This window comes from Ambystoma mexicanum, chromosome 5q (genome assembly GCF_040938575.1).
Source record: "Ambystoma mexicanum isolate Mex_15411 chromosome 5q, UKY_AmexF1_1, whole genome shotgun sequence".
Lineage (NCBI taxonomy): Eukaryota > Metazoa > Chordata > Amphibia > Caudata > Ambystomatidae > Ambystoma > Ambystoma mexicanum.
In genome coordinates, this window is record NC_090933.1 from 941,993,470 (window position 1) to 942,015,151 (window position 21,682).

The following is a 21,682-nucleotide window of genomic DNA, read 5'->3' on the forward strand; positions in this document are numbered from 1 at the left end:
TGGTGAAGATCGGGAGTTACTGGTAACCTGATCGGCGGACACACCGACAGGTGTTGAAGTTCTGAGAACCAAAACCTGGCCGGCCACCACAGAGCTATCAGTAGAAGAGAACAGTTGACAGAACCTTTCAACTTCCAAATTGCTCGATGAACCAGAGGAAGAGGCGGGAAGGCGTAAGCTCTCATGTTGTGCCATGGGAAATCAAGTGCGTCCCCAAGAGAGGAGGCTCTCAGCCCCCCTCTGGAGGCGTACTGAGGAAGCTTCTTGTTTAACGCTGTGGCGAAGAGGTCCACCTCCGGTGTGCCCCAACGCGAGAAAATCCATGATAGGATCTCCGCCTTCAACTCCCACTCGTAGCTGACCACTGTCCGCCGGCTGAGGGCATCCGCGTTGACATTCAGCCGGCCCGGGAAGTGCACTGCAAGCAACCAGACCCCATGAAGCACGGCCCACTCCCAAATCTGAATGGCCAGATCCACGAGAGGGGGCGACTGTTCCCCCTGCTGGTTTATGTAGTACATTGACACCACATTGTCCGTTCTTATGCGGACCACCTTGTTGACAAAGAGGTCTGAACGCCTTGAGCGCCAGAAAAATCGCCAGAAGCTCCAATTGATTTATGTGCAGGGGCTTGCTCTGAGGTGACCAGAGGTCCGAGACCTGAAGATCTAACATCGCACCCCACCCGAAAAGGGAGGAGTCTGTCGTGATCGTCACCATGGGGCTTGGGTCATGGAACCAGACGCCCACTGACCCGTTGCTGAGAGAAGACCACCAATCCAGGTCCACTCTCATGGAATCCGGAATCATTATCCGTTTGGAATCTGAGTCCACAGCCCGACGCCAGGAACTCCGAAGAGCCATCTGGGTCCGCCTCATTTTGAGAAGAGGAAGAGCCAGCACACACGAGGCCATGAGGCCCAGAAGCCTCTGGAACCACCAGGCCGACATGCTCTCCGACTGCGTAAACATCTGACACGTGGCCAACAGATCCGCCATTCTGCCCCGGTAAGATACACACGGCAGTATCGTGTTCCAACGAAAACTCAGGAAAGTCAGGTCCTGTGAGACCGTCGTGGAGGATTTCCGCCAGTTCACCGACAGCCCAAGATGGAACAGGAGCTGAAGGAGAGACTGGAGGTTGCCCGCTGCTGCCAATGGGCAAGGGCTGCGTAGAAGCCAGTCGTCCAAATAGGGATACACATGGATACCCTGGAGACGAAGATGGGACGCGATCACCGACATCTTCGTGAAGACACGCGGCGCCGAATTGGGGCCAAAGGAAGCACCCGAAACTGGAAGTGCTCCTCTCCCAGAGAGAAACGGAGATATCTCCTATGTGGGTTCCAAATCAGGATATGCATGTACGCATCCTGAAGGTCCACCACGCTGAGCCAATCGGCCACCTGCAAAGAGGAGCGAATTTGGCTGGGCGTGGTCATCTTGAATTTCTCTTGGGGTAGGGAAAGATTGAACTGGGAAAGGTCTAGGATGGTGCGCAGGCCAGCCTGGTTGGATTTGGGCACCGTAAACAGCCGGGAGTAGAAGCCCTCCCCACGTTCCCCAAGGGGAACGGGTTCCACAGCTCTGAGGAGCAGAAGTTTCTGAAACTCGGCCTTGAGGGAGGGTGAGCCCGACACCTGAAAAGGAGGGCTGGGATAGGGGGTAAAGGTAAGCGGACGCCCGCTCGAGCGACTGACAAGACCGATCTGTCTTCTGCCACGCCTCCCAATGAGACGCAATGCGTCCTCCCACCGGGGTTTCGTGCGAGCACGGAATACCCTCTTTTGGCAGGTTTATCGGTGGCGGTGCCACCTGAACCTGATGAGGAGACTGAGGAGCGGGAGAAATACTGCGTACGCTGTTGTCTACGGCAGTTATTCCCCGCAGGAGTATCCACTCTGCGATTTTTGCGGTCGAGGAAGCCCCTAAAACCAGAGGACGGTCGACCGTGCGACAACGGCCTTTGAGCCTTGAAGGGAGGTTTAACCAGAACAGACAAAGATTTAGCCGTCTGAGTGCTGTCTTTGGTTTTGGTGAGCTCTACGTCAGTAGAAGAGTGAAAAAGCTCCTTACCATCAAATGGAAGGTCCAGGAGCTTGTCTTGCACCTCCTTCGAGAACTTAATGGCATGCAGCCATGCTTGCCGCGAGGTAGCAACCCCTAACATCAGACCCCGAGCCGAGGTGTCTACGCGATGAGCCGCAGACTCCAGGAGATCCTGGGCCAAGACCCTTGCATCGGAAAGGCCTCCTCTGAAATCCTCCAGCTTCTCGACCGGGATATGCTCCTCAAACTCCGACAGACCTCTCCACATCTGCATGTTAGCTCCCGCCGAAATCAATTCTGCACTGGCCTGCCTGAGCTGCAAGGCAGAATTGGCAAAGATTTTCCTCCCTATGGAGTCCAGGAGCTTGTCCTCCTTCCCCAAGACCCGAGTCACCGTCGCGGAGGAGGAAACTGCAGGTCTGGATTGCAACGTGGCCGCAGCCACCACTGTGGAGGAGGGAGGCGGACAAGACAAGGCCGCTTCTTCCGAGGAATGTTGCCTGTACCTCGCAAAAATCTTTTTATTGACAAAAGTCCCGAGTGTGGCTTTTCCCAAACTCTTTGGACCTCGGCCAGAATGTCCTTCTGCAAGAACAGGCCGGTACGCTCCAAAGGAAACAAGGTGAACGCCCCAGAAAGCACGTCCTCCTGCGGAGCAGGTGCCTCTGGCACCGGAACATCAAAGAAGTTCATCATGTCCAGTACCCGGTCATGGAAAGCTCTGGTAGAGCGGGGCAGGTCCTCGTTGTCCTGATCTCCTTGAGGGTCATCCGACAGGTCCGGCTCCTGCTGAGCCGAGTCAGGCACTGCCTTGTCTACTGGGGACAATGGCGGCACAGGCGGAAGCGCAGGTGGAGGCACCATGAGCAAGGGAGGCGCCGGCGGAACCACCGACGGGACGGTTGGAGCCGGAGCCGCGGGTGGACATATCTCCTTGAAAAGCCCCTTAAAATATTCCCTCATGGGGTCGGTGCGCATAAGCACTTGAAACTTACCAGAAAAGGCGTCCTCAGGAGATTGTTTCCGAACCCGAGGAGGCCTCATGAGGTGGACAAATCCAGGTACGCAACGGGGACGGGTGCCACACCGGCCCCTCCGCCGACGTATCCACATAAATCAAGGGATCCGCCCCTGCGGGCAACGAAACATTATGCGGAAGAGGCATCCGGGCGTTCCAATCAAAAACTGGCTGGTAAGGATGCGCACAAGGGACCTTAGGTTCACCCGAAGGACCGAACCCTACACCAGGGGCCGATGGCGTAGTTGTAGGGGTAGTACCTAAAATGGCCGCCGTGGTCGTGGCAGGAACAGGCACCATTTTGTCCTCATCTGAGGGGAACTACGGCACGTGAGGAAGTGAGGCAGGGGTCCCCGTCGATGGATCAGGGGTCTTAATTTTAGCCTTAACCTAAGGAACCTCGACAGAGCCGGCACTATGAGGCCTGGAATGTTTCTGCGACATACCAACCGCCAACTGAGCCTTCGAAGGAAGAGCCTCGGCACTGCCAGTAAAAGAAGAAAACTTCGTCTTTGCCCCCTCGACAGATCTGGTGTCGCCACAAGAGTGGGAACGGTGCGCCGGCCCCTCAGAACTGTTGGTAGCCTTAGCCTCTGTACGAGGAACCCCGGACCTAGGCCCGGAAGAAGCCTTATCGGCACGGGCCTCAAACATGCGTTCTGTAACCTCAAGCCCAGCCAAGACCTCAGGGCGTACCCCGGTTTTGTTTTTGAGGGAAGCTGAAAGAACGGCCTAAGAGCAAGCTCTGGTACCCCAGGACTCAGTAGAACTGGGTCTACACACAGCCCCCACAGGAGGGGCCTCTGAGTGTACTCCGGTGAACACAGGCCCCTTACGGAGACCCTCAGAGAAAACTCTGGTTAGAATTATTAGGCCCGACAGGCACCTCAGGGCGAACCCCGGTAACAGAGTGATCGACTCCCCTCCCGGCTCAAGAGGAACCCGGGAAGGTATCCCCCGTCCGGGGTGCTCTGAAAATCAAAGAACTTACCGGGCGTTTTTTCTTCTCGTCGATGAACGCCTGAAAATGCGAAGGAGGAGTCCGACCGAACACCACCTCCCACCGCTCCAACCGACGTGTAAGAGCCCGGACCGAAAGGGAGTCACAGTAAAAACAGGACTCCCAACGGTGTTCTGGACCCAAACACTCTAAACAAAGTGGATGGGGATCCGCCCTCGCGAAGCGACGGTGACACGATGAACAGTCTGGAAAATCTAATTTAAAAGACAGACTAGTAAACGAACGCTAGCGAGAGCCAGAGGGAAAAACGGAAGAAAAACTTCCGAGGATGCAAGCGCATCCAGCCCCGATCGTGCGGAGAAAAGGACTAATGGGCGATGCGCAGGGCGGAGCCAAGGTGGGTGGGGTTACAGCCGCATGCCGGGCCCCGCGCAGGAAAGAGGGACATTTTTGAAAAAAATGTCAATGCTTTTTACAAAGTGCTCCGGTCCCGTCCCACAGGACGGAGAGATGTCCCATAAGTATGGAGGAAAGGGGACAGGACGTAGGAGTATAGTAAAATACAGATGCCTTTAAGAGGTGGAGGAAAATAGACTCCATAGAATAGGTACAATACAAAGAATAGACTTCCAAAAGACAGAGCCCATAAGAATGACTGACTGGAAAAACGCTCCACTCATTCAGGATTTCAGATAAAGGTCCACATGTCCAACCAGTGCTGGGAGTCTCACTAGGAGAGGGTATGAAGCATAACAATGATATATCTTCCAACACCACCTTATGTTCCAGAAAAATGCTCCATTCTTAGTACCTGCGGTATATATATTCAAGTTTGGAGTAAGTGCAACAGGGCATACAGTAATACTTTGTGCTGTGTCATAATTTGCAAAACAAATCTATAGACAGAACATGTGGCATAGTCACAAGAAACAAGCTATGTTATACTTATTCTTAACAATTTTCAAATGAAACTTACCACCAATACAGATTATTTTCAAGCTGGGCACAGGTGTAAAGGGCACAACAGTGCAATGAAACTATCCTTTCTCCCTGAAGTTCTGAAAACGTCTGAGCAGCATGTTCCAGTTTAGAAGCTACTGAACTCAAAGTTTCATCGACCCAGGTAGCAACCTAAAAAATAAAATATATTTTAATAATGCTCTTCCAACAGCACCCCTAGTCATATTCCACATTTCTATTTGCTCTCAAATATCAAATTATCCCTTATGTAAGGACTGAGGGCTAGCCATGCAAGGGATAATCCAGGTGACTAAATAGTAATACAATTTGCCATAGTAAAATATAGAAATTAGTTCAGAACTATAACAGCATCTTGTTGTTGGTACACAAGAAATGAAATATTTCCCACAAAAATGCCACAGCGACCGAGCGCAGTGAGGGAGCCCAAACCAATCAGGGGGGGGTTTGTGGGATTTTCCCCCTGTGAATGTTTTTAAAATAATGGGTTAAAATGTTGCTTTTAAGAGCATACTTTAAACAAAAAAGGATAAAAAGCCAAACAGTTTGCAATTGGCACTAGGGGTTGGGGGGCCAAGCCATATCCAGTAACAAATACCATTGCTGACCCCTGGGCTGCACATCAGGAGAGCTGATTGTGGTAGGTGGGTAGGGGGTTTGTGCAACAAAGGCATTTTTAAAATGACTTGATTGTACAACCCTCCTCCCCCCATCCCCTCTACCCGTTGCTCGGCAAAATCAGTTCAACGGTCCAAAACACACAAACCCACAAACACCCATATCCACACACCCATATCGACCCACCCACAGGAAAATCCCACAAACACCCCTTGATTGGTTTGCGCTCCCTCACTGCGCTCGGTCGCTATGGCATTTTTGTGGGAAATGTTTATGCCCTTCCACTTAAAAAATTCACTAGCTCCCACTGACCCTCGGACTGTGTTCAGAAAGGGGTGTGGGGAGCCCGGGGACTGTGGTGGGAGCGGGGTGGGGAGAGCCCACGATCTGTAATAGGGTGGGGAAAGCCCAAGGACTGGGCAGGAGTGAGATGAGGGAGCCCAGCAACTGATGGGAGCAGTTGGGGGAGCCCAGGGACTATACTGGGAGTAGGGTAAGGTGACTGCGCGCAATAGTTCATAGTCATTTGTACATACTGTCCATTTGGCATTTTTGGGGGCCCCGGCCTGCCCAAATTTTGCTCAAGGGAGGGGGGGTGGGGGGGAGGACACAGGCCAAAAGAATTTGAAGACCATTGGCATAGAAGGATACAATGTTAAAACTACCAAAGGAAATAACTGCGTTTCACATATGGTGTGCTACAAACAATTTAGAAACTTAGAGACAGGGAGTTTTTTAATGCGCATGCGAAGAAGGGTCATGTCCTAAAGAACACGCTGTAAAGGAGGCATGCACACTGAGTAACATACGAAGGGAATTTATAAATCCGTATTTAGCAAGCTTTCATGAATTAATTTACACAGCTGGCAGTTGGTTCAGTGAATTTCAGGTGGCAGAGAAAAGCTAGTTCTGTGGCATTGAGAGCAGGAAGGGTAACAATGATTAACCAAGCAGTTGGACAGCCGTTGAACAGGACACACTGTTTATGGTGTGGTAGTTCTACAGGGGGCAGATGTAATCTTCCTTAAGTGCATTAACGTTTTTCAGAGGAACCCGGACATTTGTTTTGACCAGTATTAAACATGGAGTGAAGTAACGCTTCAGGCTAAAGTGATTGATACCTAGGAGTTTCAATTGTATTCCCAGATGTGCCGTGCGTGTTGAAATGTTCGTCATTTAGATTAGGATGATCCAATGGCACCTGTATGCCAGGGCGGTGAGATTGTGATCGCTCGTTCACAGAGAACCTGTTTATTCCGCCCTTCCTCAAAGTATCCATGCAGACCATGTACAATTACGATTAAGGTTAAAGGGCTTAGGTAGGTTATTTGTAAATTAATTCGGTTTGTATGCAAATGTTTTATTGTGCATTGATGTCTCGACCTACCACTGACGAATCCCAAGAAAGGGTGTGCTTGGAATACGATCTGAAGATGGTAAAGAAAACCAATGACCAGTGAGAGTGGAAAAATTGGAGGAAGATGGGATATTGTGGTATTTGTTTTGTCCAATCATGTGTGTGGTGGATTGTAAAAAAAAATATATGGGAGTGGTTTAACTGTTACAAAAATGATAATGTGTCAATTTATGTGGTTCAATGAGACTAGGGCTAGTTTGGCCCCATGGTGCTATCAAGCTCCTCCACAGACAATTTTACAATAAACTTGTTTCACATACACCGGTTCCTTAAGTGGTGGAACTTGCTTCACGTACACTTGTTCCTTAAGTGGTGGGCCTGCTTTGGTTTAAGGTGATAACGGACCCAATCCCTACAAATGTGTCTGCGCAAAATAAAAATGATACCACAGGAAATAAAATGACTGCTGTTTTTGGTTAGCTATACCCGAAGCAGAAAACAACCACTTCACATGTAGCCCCTGGAACTCCTGCACCGATGGAATTGAGCCCAGCAAATCTAGTAACTAAGGGTGGCTCCTACTGAAATCTGATTAACGGGGCGGGCCTGCATAGCGGTTTCCAAGGGTGGTCAGAGCACAAAGTCCTCACACTGCCTCTCCCTTGCCTGGTCATGGCAGTGTTATCAGAAGCCCACAGAGCTTCTTCCTTTTCTTTGTTTCCCTGACTAACTCTTGCAGTTGGCAGGGGGGATACTTTTTATCCTATCTGTGTTATATTTTGCAAAATCAGCACACACACAGTGCTGAGTGAATACAATGTGTCCCTTTTCTCGTCTCTCCAGTAACATTTTGTTACTGCGACAAGCCCATCTGTTCAGGCTGGTGGCAATGTACCTTTTGCAGAACTTTCTTTGTACTTTATCAGAGGCTATCGCAGCTCTGATAATTTACATAAGGCACACCGTATACCTAAAAAGGGTGGTACGTACATAAGGCAAACCATATATGGAAAATGGCGGTCTTGTTTTTTTAAGCCCTGAAAAAGATGGCTTGTCCTTTCTGATCACTTCTGCCATGCTAGGTGGAGGGTCCTTTGTTTTCGCTGGGCTTCCCATGGAAAGCCTGCAAAGTTTCCCCAGAGTGCCTGGTAGGACAGGAAGTGGGGAAGAACTACCAAAACTATCCAGCCTCTCGAACTGCAGTGTGCCTGGCTAAAACCAGTTTAGACTTTGTCTGGCTGCCCTCAATGGACAGCCACCCCCAAGTTTTAACAGTGCATGGGACATGATTGGTGGATTCATCCGGAGCTCCTGGATAAATTCCAAGGTCCTGGAGCAGAAACCCAGAGTCGACCAGTTAAACAAGAAGATTCCAAAGAGGAGGGCAAAGGAGGACATCACAAGCTCTTCCAAAGACCGCCAGAGCCTGTTGAGTCGCAGCTGCTGTCCGTACCTCGTCACTCCAATCATCAGGGTAGATCTGAAGACTGCTTCCCTCCCATAAACTGGTGGGCCTATTCAGTCTTGAGACGAGCTACAATTTGCACCATCCCCAGAAGAGTTGAGACCTCTGGGGCCTGCAAGCCTCCAATACCGGAGGTCATGTGCTGCATTGCTGTGCAACCTCTCCAGCAGCATGGTTCTGCCTCTAGTTTCGAGGGCATCCTTCCAAATCTGCAACAACTCAAATTGGCTCCAGAGAGTCCCCTCATCAGAGATAGGGACTGAGAAACGGATTACAGTTGACTGCCGGTACAACCATCTGTCCAATGAGCCTGCAAAAGGTACCCAACCAGCATTTGACCGCAGACCCCGATGTTCCTCTGGTGGACCTGGCGACAGCACTCGGGCAAAGTCACCTTCTATTCACCCAGGCTGAAGAAAAAGACCAGGTCTGCTGTGGCCTCTCTGCTGGAACGGTCCTACAGCAACTGCTTCTTCACTCAAAAGGTACTGTTCACCCCTGGTCCAACCAACCTTGGGCGTGCTTGGGTGATTCTGTGGGCTGCAGATATCTTGCATCTTGCTACCCCTCCGATCCTCACAGAGCAACATTAGATTGGTAAATCCACCTGCGCTGGGATACTGGTTCCCTGGGACATCCATTCAGGTGGTCTTTCTAATTTCCCTGCACAGATTTATAACCACTGATTTACTTACCTGCAACTCTAGGGGATCCCTCCTGGACCCAAGCATTCTGAACACTATTTAGCTTCTTCCCGCCTTTTCCTGGCCAACCATTAGCCACTAGTGGCCAGGCGGCAGATTTCAACTTTGAGAGACCGGGTTGGACTATTAAGACATGATTGGGTTAAAGTCATAAAAAGGGATTAAGAATTCGGAACGTTTGCATATAGGTTTCAGGTTAGATTACTATGATTTGTTACTGTGAAAGTTACAAGAGTTTTGCAAGTGATCCCATTAGGGAGAATTCTCTGAAATGTGCCAATTCCCTTCTCCCTTAGAGACCCCCAGATCTTTTTCGGGACTTTAGGACTTTTCCTTTCGATCCTGGAGAGAGACCTTTACCCCACTCATGTATTTTGAACACTTTCATTTGGTTTTGGAGTCTGACAAACTACATAGTCATCTTTTTACGTTGTGACAGACGGCAACTTCAGCGCAGTGGCACAGGGAAGTCTTTCAGATTTCCCAAAGGTTTAAAAACCTACTCTTGGTTAAACTACTGTTTCCAAGAGCAGTGGAGTGAAATTGACTAATTACATCTGTAACTTTGACCCAGCACACTATCTTACAATAGGGTGGAGGAGTTACATAGTATCCCCTTCTGTCTAGTTTCTCAGGTAACATTTCTACATTACCCTTTCTACAAATAATGGCTGATGGCAGTAGTTTACTTTTTTTTACCATTGAGTGTTTCTACCGCAGACTGCAATTGCAGCTGGAGTAAAGCACCCATGGGTGCCCATTTGGTCAAAATGGCCCTGGTGGTCTTTTTTCACCATTTCTTGATGGAAAGGTCCTTCTTGAGATTTACTCTGCGTGCCAACTAGGTTTGGTCCCTTTGTTTTGTCTTCTGGCGCCAGCGTGTCTAGCAGGGCAGGAAATGAGGTAGGTGCCCAAAACTACCCTTGGTTACAGGAATGCACCCAAAGGTGATTGGCTGGCTGTCCTTGGAGAACAGCCACCTGCTGTGTGAGTAACAGCTACACTGCGAATGAATGGGAGAAACCTGCATAAAAGGCGAGGTCTTTTAGACAGAAGGCAGAGTCGACCACTGGACGAACGAATCCGAAAAAGAACTTGGAAGAGACGCTTGCTGTAATGCCTGAACCGTTGGCTTGCCCAGTGAAGCCCTGCTACAGTGCTGAAGCTCCGAATACGCCTCGACTAGAGAAGCCCTGCAAAGGACGACTTCTCCCCTTTGGTTGGTGGTACCAATCGACCCCAAGACAAACTCATCTGGAAATCCTCTCGGAGCTGGCTGTACTTCAATTGCGGCAGCAGGAACCGATTGCCAGGGAGAGGAACACCAGAATTCAGTGATCATTTGTAAGTTGGACCCAAGCTCCAGGAAGATCCTCCGAACTCCCTCGAAGCAGGTCTAACCAAGCTTGAGCCGCCTCAACAGAGTGCTTGACCCCAGAAGCAAGGAAAGCCCACAAGGTATCCAAGAACCGCTGTGGTGCCATTTGTGAGAAACAAACCTCGAAGTGCCGCTGATCTGAAGTTTGCCCATTGCTGCTGTCGACGTTCGAATCGTAGTGCAGGAGTCCCCAGACATCCATCCTCTTGTCTCCATGACTGAGGCCCAGGAACAACAGGACCTGCCATACTACAACAGGAACAGAAGCCAGCTGGAACCAATTTCTTCAGACCAAAAGGTACTGTAAACTATGGAGTACTTACCTCTTGTTGTATAGTACTGCTAGCTCGCAGTTGATACTCATCTTTGTTACCATTTGCAGAGTTGCTTGCAGCTTTGTCCATCACAAGCCTGCCAGATTGTGGCCCAACAGCGATTTCTTTTTCAACAAAAAGTCTAACATTGTGCAAGACTTTTTACTTACCTTCAAGAACTCCAGCTCCCCTAGACTTTGCTCAATTGACATTGGTTGTCCTGGCTCCCTGAAGACTCCAACCTCCGACTGTTTTGATCCGTTCCTCCAAAAAGTCACATTGGGGGTTTAAAAGTGCTTACCTGTTTGATAAACGTGTTAACCATCGTTTTCTCCCTTAACCTGTTCCTTTTGACAGCAAACACCAGTGACATATCCAGTGTCCTAGTTATTTAAGTCACCAAGTGTAGGAAATGTCTGGGTGCCATCACAAATGGGTATCTACTGATTTATTGAAACAGTGTATTATTGAAGTATATTTTTGTGTTACATATTTGCTCTCTTCTAAAGAAGGCTTATTCAAACCGACTGTTAAATTAATAAATTGTATAATCAAGAAACTGAGTTTAAGTGTTATTTGGATACTTGTCACTATGAAACTATGTTGCAACCCTACAGCTCACATTGACCCCTTGAGATGAATAAGCCTGGCTGCTTAGTCACTCTAACAATTTGTGCAGTACATGTTTATACCAAAGGTTGAGTTAACGATTGCTAAGAGGATAAGGCTGGTGCAGTCTCCCACAGGGTACTGAATACAATCTTGCCTAACAGATCCTATACTGTATATGTGTTGATTTATAGTACTTAAACTTCGAATTGTGGGATTGGGTGTAAGACTAATGTCTAGAAATAGAATCTAGAATAGGGTCTAGAATAATGTCTACTTGGATATACCTCCTCAAAGTCTTTATACCCAACTAGTAGTCCTCCCTCCCTGGACTACGCATGGCTGCTCGCCACCCTACCATATCCTTGGATAGTTCAGGCTGATCCTAAGAGGTATAACCCTGTTCACCCTTGGTTGGCTTTCCTAAATCCTGTCCCAGACAGTAACCTTTGTAAAACAAAACGTAACCGTGTGTATTGAGAGGCCTTCTTGAGTAGAGCCTTCCTCATTGCTACAAACAATGCCTGCCACCCCCGGATGAGGGGTTTCTTTGTTACTCTGCTCTGCCATGTCCGGATGCTCCCTTCACATCGAGAGACCTGTGGTGGCTGCTGTCCTCAAGTGCCTGGGCATCCTGCTCAGTCTGTTGGAACCGCCCTACTAAAATGCAAAAACGCTACCGTACCCAGACAGAATCATGAACCCCACTTTAGCCACTGCACCTGCGACCTCTGGGCCTCCATCTATGGGACCAAACCCAGAAGTAAGTGTCCACTGTCATTTCAGAGTGCTCCAGGGGTGGCCACTCAGAAAATCGGAATGAGGGGTGTGAGTGTGCTTAACTATTTATGATTCCACCTTACCATCATAGGAGTTGTCTGTACATAAATGCTGCTCCCCAACTCTCTTCACGGGCTGTGATCGGTGGTGTTCAGGCCTAGGATGATCTCTGGACAACCTCCAATGTGGTGGGATCAACAGAGTGCTTCTTAAAACATTTACTTATCGGTTATCTTAAAAGGTAGTTTAGAACTGCAACTTATACGCACCTAATTGCAAACGCTTGTTCAAGAGAGACTAGAGATGTCCTACTCCCCATCAGGTACTTGTATGGAACTAATTGTTGAGCAGTACATCTACCTGGAGGAGAAGGCCTGCTGAAGTATAGGTGCCTTTTAGGAAAAGTATCTTTCCCTTCATTTTCTATAGACCCCCAAAATGTTGCTCGTTTTTCAAACTGACATGAATCTTTACAGCAAAATGAAGCCTTCAGCTTCACTCCACTGGGCCTTTGCTCACATGTCAAGGGGAAACTGACAAGTCCTTCATGCTGTCAGTACTGGGAACCTAGCTATCCCTTAGTCTTTTGACTTAGCTACTTTCTTGGGTAACGTTTTATCATTGCACAATGCATCTTAACATGAAGTACAACGGGGCTTCTTTTGTATGACCCTAGACTGCACACAAAAAGAGAATTATTGGTTACCCAAGATTACAAACTGATGGCAGCAGTTACTTTTTCCCAACATTTTTTGTTAGCCTTACTGTGTTTGGCTACCAACAGTGGCTACGGTCCAAACATGGCCTTACAACAAGGTTTTTCATTTGTTCCTTGGTCATCTTGCCCTTCAGCCTTTTTCCAGACCTGCCAGGTCAATACAAACCTTTTATGGTCATGCACTGCCAAAGAAAAGCATGGCTTCTTTGTGAGCTAGTGCAGGGCTTGGGGTGCCAGGAAATGGGTGGCGACTGCCTGGTCCCAATCCACATACTGGTGTCTGAATGTCTGGTGTGCATGCTTGCATGAGTCCCCATAGTGGTACCTGATTGGACCACTTATTGCGTGCATGTGTGAGGCAGATCTTGACATTGGAGGGCCGAGTCTGATCACTCACCCAACTTTGGGATAAGGAGGTGTCCTGCAGCCATTCCATCAGATCAGAAGGAGCCAAGTTTCCTGTGCGGCTGTGAAGACCGAAGGAAGACCTGTGGACGATCCCCGACGAGGCTGGCAACCAACTCTTGCTGAAGTCGTGGTGAAGCCCAGTCAAGCTGCTGATCCCAGGATAACAGTCAGTCAGTGTTTCGACCTTCTGGACCGGTGGGAACAAATGGTCTCGATGTCTCCTGGTGCCCATGCCAACTGAAGTCTTCCGAACAGTCCTTGGTCCACCCAAGGGGCTGACCAATTCAAAACTGGGCTACCATGATAGGAGCGTCATGGTTCCACATTTTCGCTCTGAACTTTGAAGACTGCCAGCTTGCCATACAGAGGTCCCGTCTACCACATTTATAGGTTCCAACATCCAAGTGGCATGAGGTACAAGGCTGACTCGACCGTGACAACTGTGTCCTATGTTATCGCCCTGCAACAGTGACGGTCACCAGAAGCAGCTGCACCAGAGTGAGCTGCATACTTCAATTAGAACAGTTGCTGTTAGGGAGAATGCTCAAATGTGCAAATTCCCTTCATCTTAGAGACCCCCCAGCAACTTTGCTGGATTTTTGGGGACTTGATTTTTTACCTGGAAAAGCACAAGCCTTTTTTCCCCCCCAACTCTTCCATGTGTTTTGATGTGTGTTTTACACTTGTGTTCTCTGATTATGGAGTTTTAGAGAACTCCACAGGCATCATCTTTTCAAGTGTGTTGCACGGCACACTCAGTGCAGTGACACAGGGATGTCTTTTAGACTTCCCAAAGGTTTAAATACCTTCTCTGGGATAAACTGTTTCCCAGAGAATGTAGATTGAAATTGACTTTACGAGTCTTTCCAAATTCATAGACCCAGACACTCCATTTTACAATGAAGTGTTGGAGGGTTATAGTATCCCCTGTGTCTAAATACTCATGTAGCAGTCAAATGCTACCCTTTCCTATTGAAAAGGCTGGTGACAGTGGTTTTACAATGAACTACCATGATTTTTCCCGACCACTAACACCTTTAGCTAGAAATCACGGGAGCCATGTTTTTCCACGATGGCACCTTAAACCCCTTTGTTTAAACAGGTCCCAGTTTTTTTCCCCTGTTTCTTTTTGCAAAGTTAGTTCTAGTGTTGGTCTCTGCGCGCCAAACCAGGTTTGGTCCCATTGTTCGTGTGCCTTTGGCGTGCTTCAGGAGTGAAGACTGCCTCTGGCGTCTGAGTGTCTGGGGTGGGCAGGAAGTGCGGGAGGTGCCTGAGACTCCCTGTGCTTAGTCTCCTATGAGACCCAAATGCACTCTGGCGTGATTGGCTGGCTGACTGTCTGGCAAGGACAGCCACCCTGCTGGGTGAGTGACAGCTAGGCTGTAAATAAAAGGCGAGTCTCTTGGACTGGAAAGCAGAGTAGACCACTGGAATGAAAGAACCGAAGAAGAGCTGGAAGAGGACGGCTGCTGCAACTTCTGGACCATTGGTTTACCCAGTGAAGCCCTGCTGCAGGTCCGAATTGCCAAGTTAATCTAGACAGAGAAGCCCCTTCAAGGACGACTTCTTCCTTTGAGTTGGTGGGACCAATCAACTCGTAAACCACCTGGATACCATTCTCAAGCCTGGTTAGGATTAACCAGGTAGAGGGACACCAGCTTGTGTGCTTGAATCTACACCTACTGGAACCAAAGTGACTCCATCTCGTTTGCATTTTCAACGATCCCGTGCAGTGCAGGAGTCCCGACGTCCTCCCTCTTGTCCCCACGACTGAGGCTCAGGAACAGTGAGATCTGCAGGAACTTCCAGGAACCAACCACTTCAGCTGCATTTGTTGCTTCATACTAAGGTACTATGCTGACCCGATTGAGAGAACGATACTCTCGCAGTGAAAGTTTGTGAAACTTTCCCAACCTATAGGCCTAATCAGCTTGTGACCCAACATATGATCCTTTTTCACCTAAACTACTTCTGAGCACTTTTGCAAATACTTTACTGTTTGATACCAGAAATGCTCTTTCCTATCCAGAACACTAGCTCATTGACTTTGGACAAGGCCTATTGACTTGAATTGAACTCTTCTGGTGAACTGAAATTATTTGCACTGTCTAACAAGTATATGTAATCTATTCTACTTACCTTGCCCTTTTTGCCCACTTCTAAGTAACTGAACTGCTATTTTGCTCCCACTTCAGAGGAGCTCAAACTGTTTTGTATTGAAGTGTATTGGTTTATATATTAAGTTGCCTCCGCCTAGTGAAATATTTTCTAAATGCTTGTGTAATAAGTTAAGTGTTTTACCAAGAAACCTGGAGTATAACTGTCTACTTGAACCACTGTGATTGAAAGACCTCTGTGTAACTTCTTGTACTGCTCACATTCACTCTTGAGATAAGCCTGGCTGCTCAGCTCGCTACCAAAAACTGTGTGGTACAGACTTATACCAAAGGTTAGTCTTGCTTACAGCTGTAGTCCTAATTGTATGTGGTGGTCCCAGAGGGTACTGCATGCAATTTTGCCTAACAGTTGCACCAGCATCTGTGGCCAACCGGGGACTCACTGGAACCTGCAAACTCCTGGGCACTGAGGTCTGGAAGAAACGGCGGAAAATGCAAACTCTGATGACCCTCTGAAAACCTGCCAAGTCCTAACAGAAATCAGAGTCTGGGGGAGGGGGTTGCGGGGGTGCGTTGTAGTAGTACTTACCTGAACTCCTGTCTCCCCTTTTAAATATTTTCCTAACTTGATATTTCTACATTAATTTGACTTTGCCATTGCTTGTTCGCGCAAGCACTCCGAAAGCTGGGGACAGTTTTATGAACTAGAATACTACCGTATCTAATATTTGGACCCATCTCCACAGCCCCAGGCGCCCTCTCCTAACTTTGTCCTGATTTACAAAACAGTACAGAACTGTGAACATTGGGCACAAGACCCCAGACAACTTAGGTAGGTTTATAAATCCTGTGGCCAGTTGGTGCCCTCTTACAATTTGCCTTCCCTTTCAGGTACCAGGGGGACAAGAGGGTGGGGGAGTTATTGGCTTGTTCTGGACTAACTCCAGTGACTGCATATGTGGTGCATACTATTTTAGTGTAGTGTGATATTACTTGCTATTAGTCATTTTGTGTGCTTTTTCTGGGCCTATAATAAAATGTGTTATTTTTATAACTGTCCAAATGTAATCATTGGTGTTTCACTGTGGGGGCTCATTGTGGACCCCTGACCCCACTCAACTCTCCTTAGATTTAGCCTTGGCCTCTCCCCATGCTACCTTGATTGGTTTGGCTAAACTCCCAGATGTTGATCCCTGTTCACAATAAGGGTGGCCTCCGAAACATCTGTCCACCAGGCCAGAGTTTAGAAATCAATTCCAACAGTGCCATATATTTATAAGGCAGAGTATATAGCAATTGATTGAAGTGCACTTTTCCTTTTCATTTTACTTGTTACAATCATTCTCGTTTCACTGATTTGAACTATATTACTGTATTTAAGCGTAAGATGCATGTAGTCTCACTCAGCTCTGTTAGGAAAGATGTTTTTGATGCTTTCCTACCATAGACCTCTATGGGGCACCCTTTATTCTTGATCTGTTTTGAACCCTGTCCTTGGAGGTAGGTAAGACCTTCTGCTTTACTTCCCCTGCCCTTTTGCCCTTTCCTATAGGGAAATTGATTGGTCCATATGACTATCCATACAGAGAGACTATGGCTCTTTGTGAATTTCCCGTATTGTTACAATTGCACACATCCTGAAGTGTGAATGGATATTTTGTATACTTACTTATAACTTTCTGTAATTGCTTTTTGGTTGCTTTTACAATGTGCCTAGGACAAACTGGTGTCAGAAATGATTTGTCTGTTTTTGTAATGTTTTATGTGTGCACTTTTACATTTACTGAAATTGGCTGCTGCTAGGGTGGATTTCTAGAATCTAGCCTGCTGGATAGATTTTAGAAGGTCACCGTAGTTACAGTGGAACTCAGAGGTTAGCCAAACCCAATCAAGCTAAGCGTGGCAAGTGGTTAAGACGGTCTCAGGAAGGGGTGAGCCTGGCCAAGCGTCCAAAACGATTCCGCAAGGTAAGCAATCAAGGATTACACTTAGTTATAAAAAATACTATATTTAGTTATGGCTAAGCAAGCACTATAAAAATGACAATAAGCAAATGATAAAAACACACAACACTCCATGAAATACATATATACAGTCCCTGTAACCAGTGCTATACAAATCTCAATACCTCAACCCCACAATACTGAAAGGAAAGGTAATGTTTAGATTTGCAATGGCAGTCCACAAGAATACCACACTAACTTTAGATGTCCAACCCTAAGTTGACTGTGGCCATGTGCCCTAAAATTTCACAAAGTTCCAAGAAGTGTTAGGAGGGTCTTGTGGATGGGAGAAGGTTTCCAGAAAGTCCGGTAAGGATGTATTCTAGCCATTAAAACTCTCCCCAGCTTTCAGTGGGCTTTTGGCAGCAAGTTTTGCCAAAGCCAAATAAAGAGCCAACATTTTAAAGTACTCAAAACTTTTGCAGGTTGAGATGGGGGGCAGGCAAGTTTTGCTGCAACTCACCCCCTGTACTCTGGCTTCCTTTCAGAATTGGTGGGTCGCAATGGGTTGCTTTTCCAGCCACTGGTTTACGGTTGCAAGGGCCCAGGAGTCACGGGTGCAACAGATGTCCCGGTTGAAGGCAGAAGATGGTGCAATCTGCTCTGGTCGATTAATGCAACTCACACCGATGCAACACTCCTCTAGGCAGTGGAACAGACGCGGAAAAGCCGTTTTGACGATAAACCACCAGTGCATGCCGACACAAAGTGACAGGCATCGCGGTCAAAGTATGACTCCTATGTCAGGTCCCGTTGAACCTGGAATGCTAACATTTTGCAGGAGGGACTCTTGTAGAACAAGCCGAGGGTCACCAAAATGTGAAGCCGAAACAAAGAACCACAACACTTCTACCGCGGTAGCCCAAACTGGAGTTGGGGAGTCCACAGGATGGTTCCAGAAACATTTTCTAAGACTTCAGATGGCTGGGCATCAAGCAGATGTTGGGAGTGGTTGGTCCCACCGCTCCAAGGGTCGAAGTACCACCAAAGGCCTACCTTCTGAAGATCACCAGCCAGACAGGGCTGCAACGGGACTGCAGAAAACAGTGCCATGCCTTCTTAGGATGGACCAGGGATCATACGTGGTTTTCACAGCTGGGTGTTAGGCAAAGCTTGTACGCAGTACCCTCTGGAAACACGACAAACAACTCTGAATACAGATATAGGAAACTCAACCTTTGGTATAAGCTTGTACTACACAGTTTTGGTAGTGTGTTGAGCAGCCAGGCTTATCTCAAGAGGAGTCAATGTGAGCTGTAGGGGAGTTAAACAGATTCACAGTGACAAGTATTCAAATAAAATCTTACACAAAAGGTTTCTTGAATAAAAAAATATTAATGTATCAGTCAGTTAGAATAAGCCTTTTTCAGAAGGGAGCAATATAATTGTAACACTCAAATACACTTCATGAAATTCACACTCTTAATATCTCTAAATCAGTAGGTACACTTTACCTTCACTTTCAGATCCCCCCCCAATAAGAGTCATTCAGTGAAAGAGGCTAAGCCAAAGTCAATAGGCAAAAGTCTAGATGAGCTGAAGCACTTCTTTGCAGGTAAGTAGAAAGTCTTTGCACACTGTTTTAGAAGTCTTTGAAGAAAAGTAGAATCAAATGTAGGGCCAGAGCTGATTAGACTTGTGAGTAGTAGAAGATGCAAGCAACTCTACGGTAAGACGTACGTTCTCTCACTTTTTACAGTACCTTTGTATTGAAGAAAAAGTGCAGCAGATGACTTCTGTTCCTGTGCAGCTCTGCAGATCCCACTGTTCCTGGGCCTCAGTCGTGGGGTCAAGAGGGAGGACTCCTGGGGACGCCTGCACTGCAATGGGACGGTCACCGCTCGCAACCGGCAATCTTAAATTCATTGGCTGCTTGGTGTTTCAGCTCTTCGCGTCTACCACAAATAGGAACACTGCGGTTCCTGGCTATCGAGATGGACTTTCCTTGCTTCTGGGGTCCCGCACTCTGTTGATGGGAGTCCAGAGGATCTTCCTGGAGCTCTAGGCCAGCTTAAACACAACACACACAATCTGATGTTCCTCTCCCTGGCTATACAGTTTCCAGCTGCAGCTCTGTGGAAATTCAACCAGCTCCGAGATGGATGTCCAGGTGGCTTACTTTGGAGTTGATTGGTCCCACCAACTGAAGGGGAGAAGTCGTCCTTGCAGGGGCTGTTCTGGTGATATGAATTTAGAGTTTCAGAACAGCAGCAGGGCTTCACAGGGAAAACCAGTGGTCCAGGAGTTGCAGCAGGCGTCCTCTTCAAGTTCTGCTTTGGTTCCTTTGTCCAGTGGTCGACTCTGCCTTCCACGCCAAAAGCCTCACCTTTTATTCAGTTCTCTCAGATTCATTCCAGCCCAGCTGTCAGTCACCCACCAGGGTGGCTGTCCTTGCCGGACATTCAGCCGCCCAATCATTGCAGAGCGCATTTGGATCTCCTAGGAGATTAAGTACAGGGAGTTTTCGGGGACCTCCCTCAGGGCCGGTCTTAGACCAGTTTGCACCCCAGGCGGGAAGCATTGTTGGTGCCCCCCCCCCCAAAATGTTGGGAGAGGTGTTCCCTTCAGAGACGATATGGGGGGGGGGATTGTGTGGGGGAATCTAACTTCTTTACACATTGTAATGCAAATATTCTAGTGCAGCTTCAATGTTCCACTCAGTTAACGGTCTCCTTCACGTCTGAAACCACACACTTAAGCACTGCTGTGAGAATGAACGGTCTCCTGCCCCTACCCTTCCCATCACTCACCTGACATGCAAGTACAAACACCCATTCTATTTCAATTGCCTAAAAATGTATGCATACAAATGCATGTGCTAACAAGCATTTTTACATTAGTAATACCCAGGCATTTGTTAACTGTGCAGCCACCAGCTCTTATTGTCTGTGTCCTGTTGTGTCCTTCTACAGCTGTATTCTTACTAAACATGAACGGAAGAGGGGTGATTGCTGGAGTCTGAAATGTCTTAGTAAGATAAGGAGAGGGGGTCATTGGGTTTCGTGTGTTTTGCTTAAGGTTCCAGGTGTCAGATCTGTATCACTGAAGCTGATCAGGGGTATTTGCCTGGGCTTTGCTTAATTCACTTGAGGTGGGCAGTTGGGATGGGAGTGGTGGGTGGGCAGTCTAACTGGTACCTGTCCCCTCCCCATGCCCTCCTTATCCCCACCCTCTCAAGTGTCTGACCTGGTTCTTCTCCAGTGCCTGTATGCGCCTCAGTGTGTGACAAGGTGGAACACAATGATGGGTGAAGCTTTGTGTATGTGTGCCCTGTGCAGTCTCTTAGCAAACACCAGCAACATGGGGAAGCCTGGCTTGGGCCACCTTTGTGACAGATTGCAGAGTGCTCAGGAAGCAAGCCACAAAATATATAAGCACAAGTGGGTGCTGTATCACTTCTCTGTAGGGCCCTTTTAGCCTACAGACATTCACTAATATTCAAGTTGATTGCATTATTTCAGTGACAACACGAGCGAGGCTGAAATGTAAATAATGGACTTCTAAAACAAATTGTTGCTTCTGCGGTCCGCAACCCAACCTTCCCATGTTGTATTACAATGTAATACTACATTCCGAACGCCCATTCCTCTATAGTGTTTACATTGGTTGCACAATATTATAAAAAATAAGTTATTTTACATCGTTATTTTGGAAAGACAACACTTGTTTATAAATTGCTGTGCTTGTGCTACACCGAGAGCATGGCAAAGAAAGGGCTGTTCATGTCTGTGTTAAAGTGTACTTAAAACGATGACAATGGTCACAGGGCCGGGGGCCAGGGTGATGGTAAACTCCTTCATGTCCAGACAAATTCTTTCGGGTAGAGGCACCCGCCAGGGATGCCCCTTGTCCCCCATCCTGTTTATCCTGGCCATTGAGCCCATGGCCGACTTCATTAGAGAGACATGGACACCGTGGTCTCCGCTTAATAGGCCGCCCGGAGATAGTGTCCTTATATGCAGATGACATACTTCTGTACGTTCGCGACCCACACCTCAACTAGACCCCATACTGCAGGACATCATTTGTATCGGACAATTCTCTGATTTCGCGATTAACCCGTCTAAGTCGGAAGTATTTCCGCTCACAGACAATACTCCTGTAGTCCAGGGCCACTTCGCTCTTCGCTGGTCGGCCGACCATATAAAATATCTGGGGGTAACTGTGTCCAGAACACGCCCTGGGCTACTGAAAGACAACTATGA

At 47.8% G+C, this 21,682-nt stretch overlaps 1 protein-coding gene across 9 annotated transcripts in view; it reads right to left on the minus strand.

Moving 5' to 3' along the window:
• Positions 1-21,682, minus strand: part of UBR5 (ubiquitin protein ligase E3 component n-recognin 5) — a 2,447,509-nt gene that overhangs the window by 2,057,538 nt on the left and 368,289 nt on the right. For all 9 annotated transcript variants that reach the window (XM_069621460.1, XM_069621458.1, XM_069621459.1 and 6 more), the window contains one exon: positions 5,005-5,159. In XM_069621460.1, the coding sequence (XP_069477561.1) occupies positions 5,005-5,159 (155 nt within the window). The remainder of the gene's footprint in view (positions 1-5,004; positions 5,160-21,682) is intronic.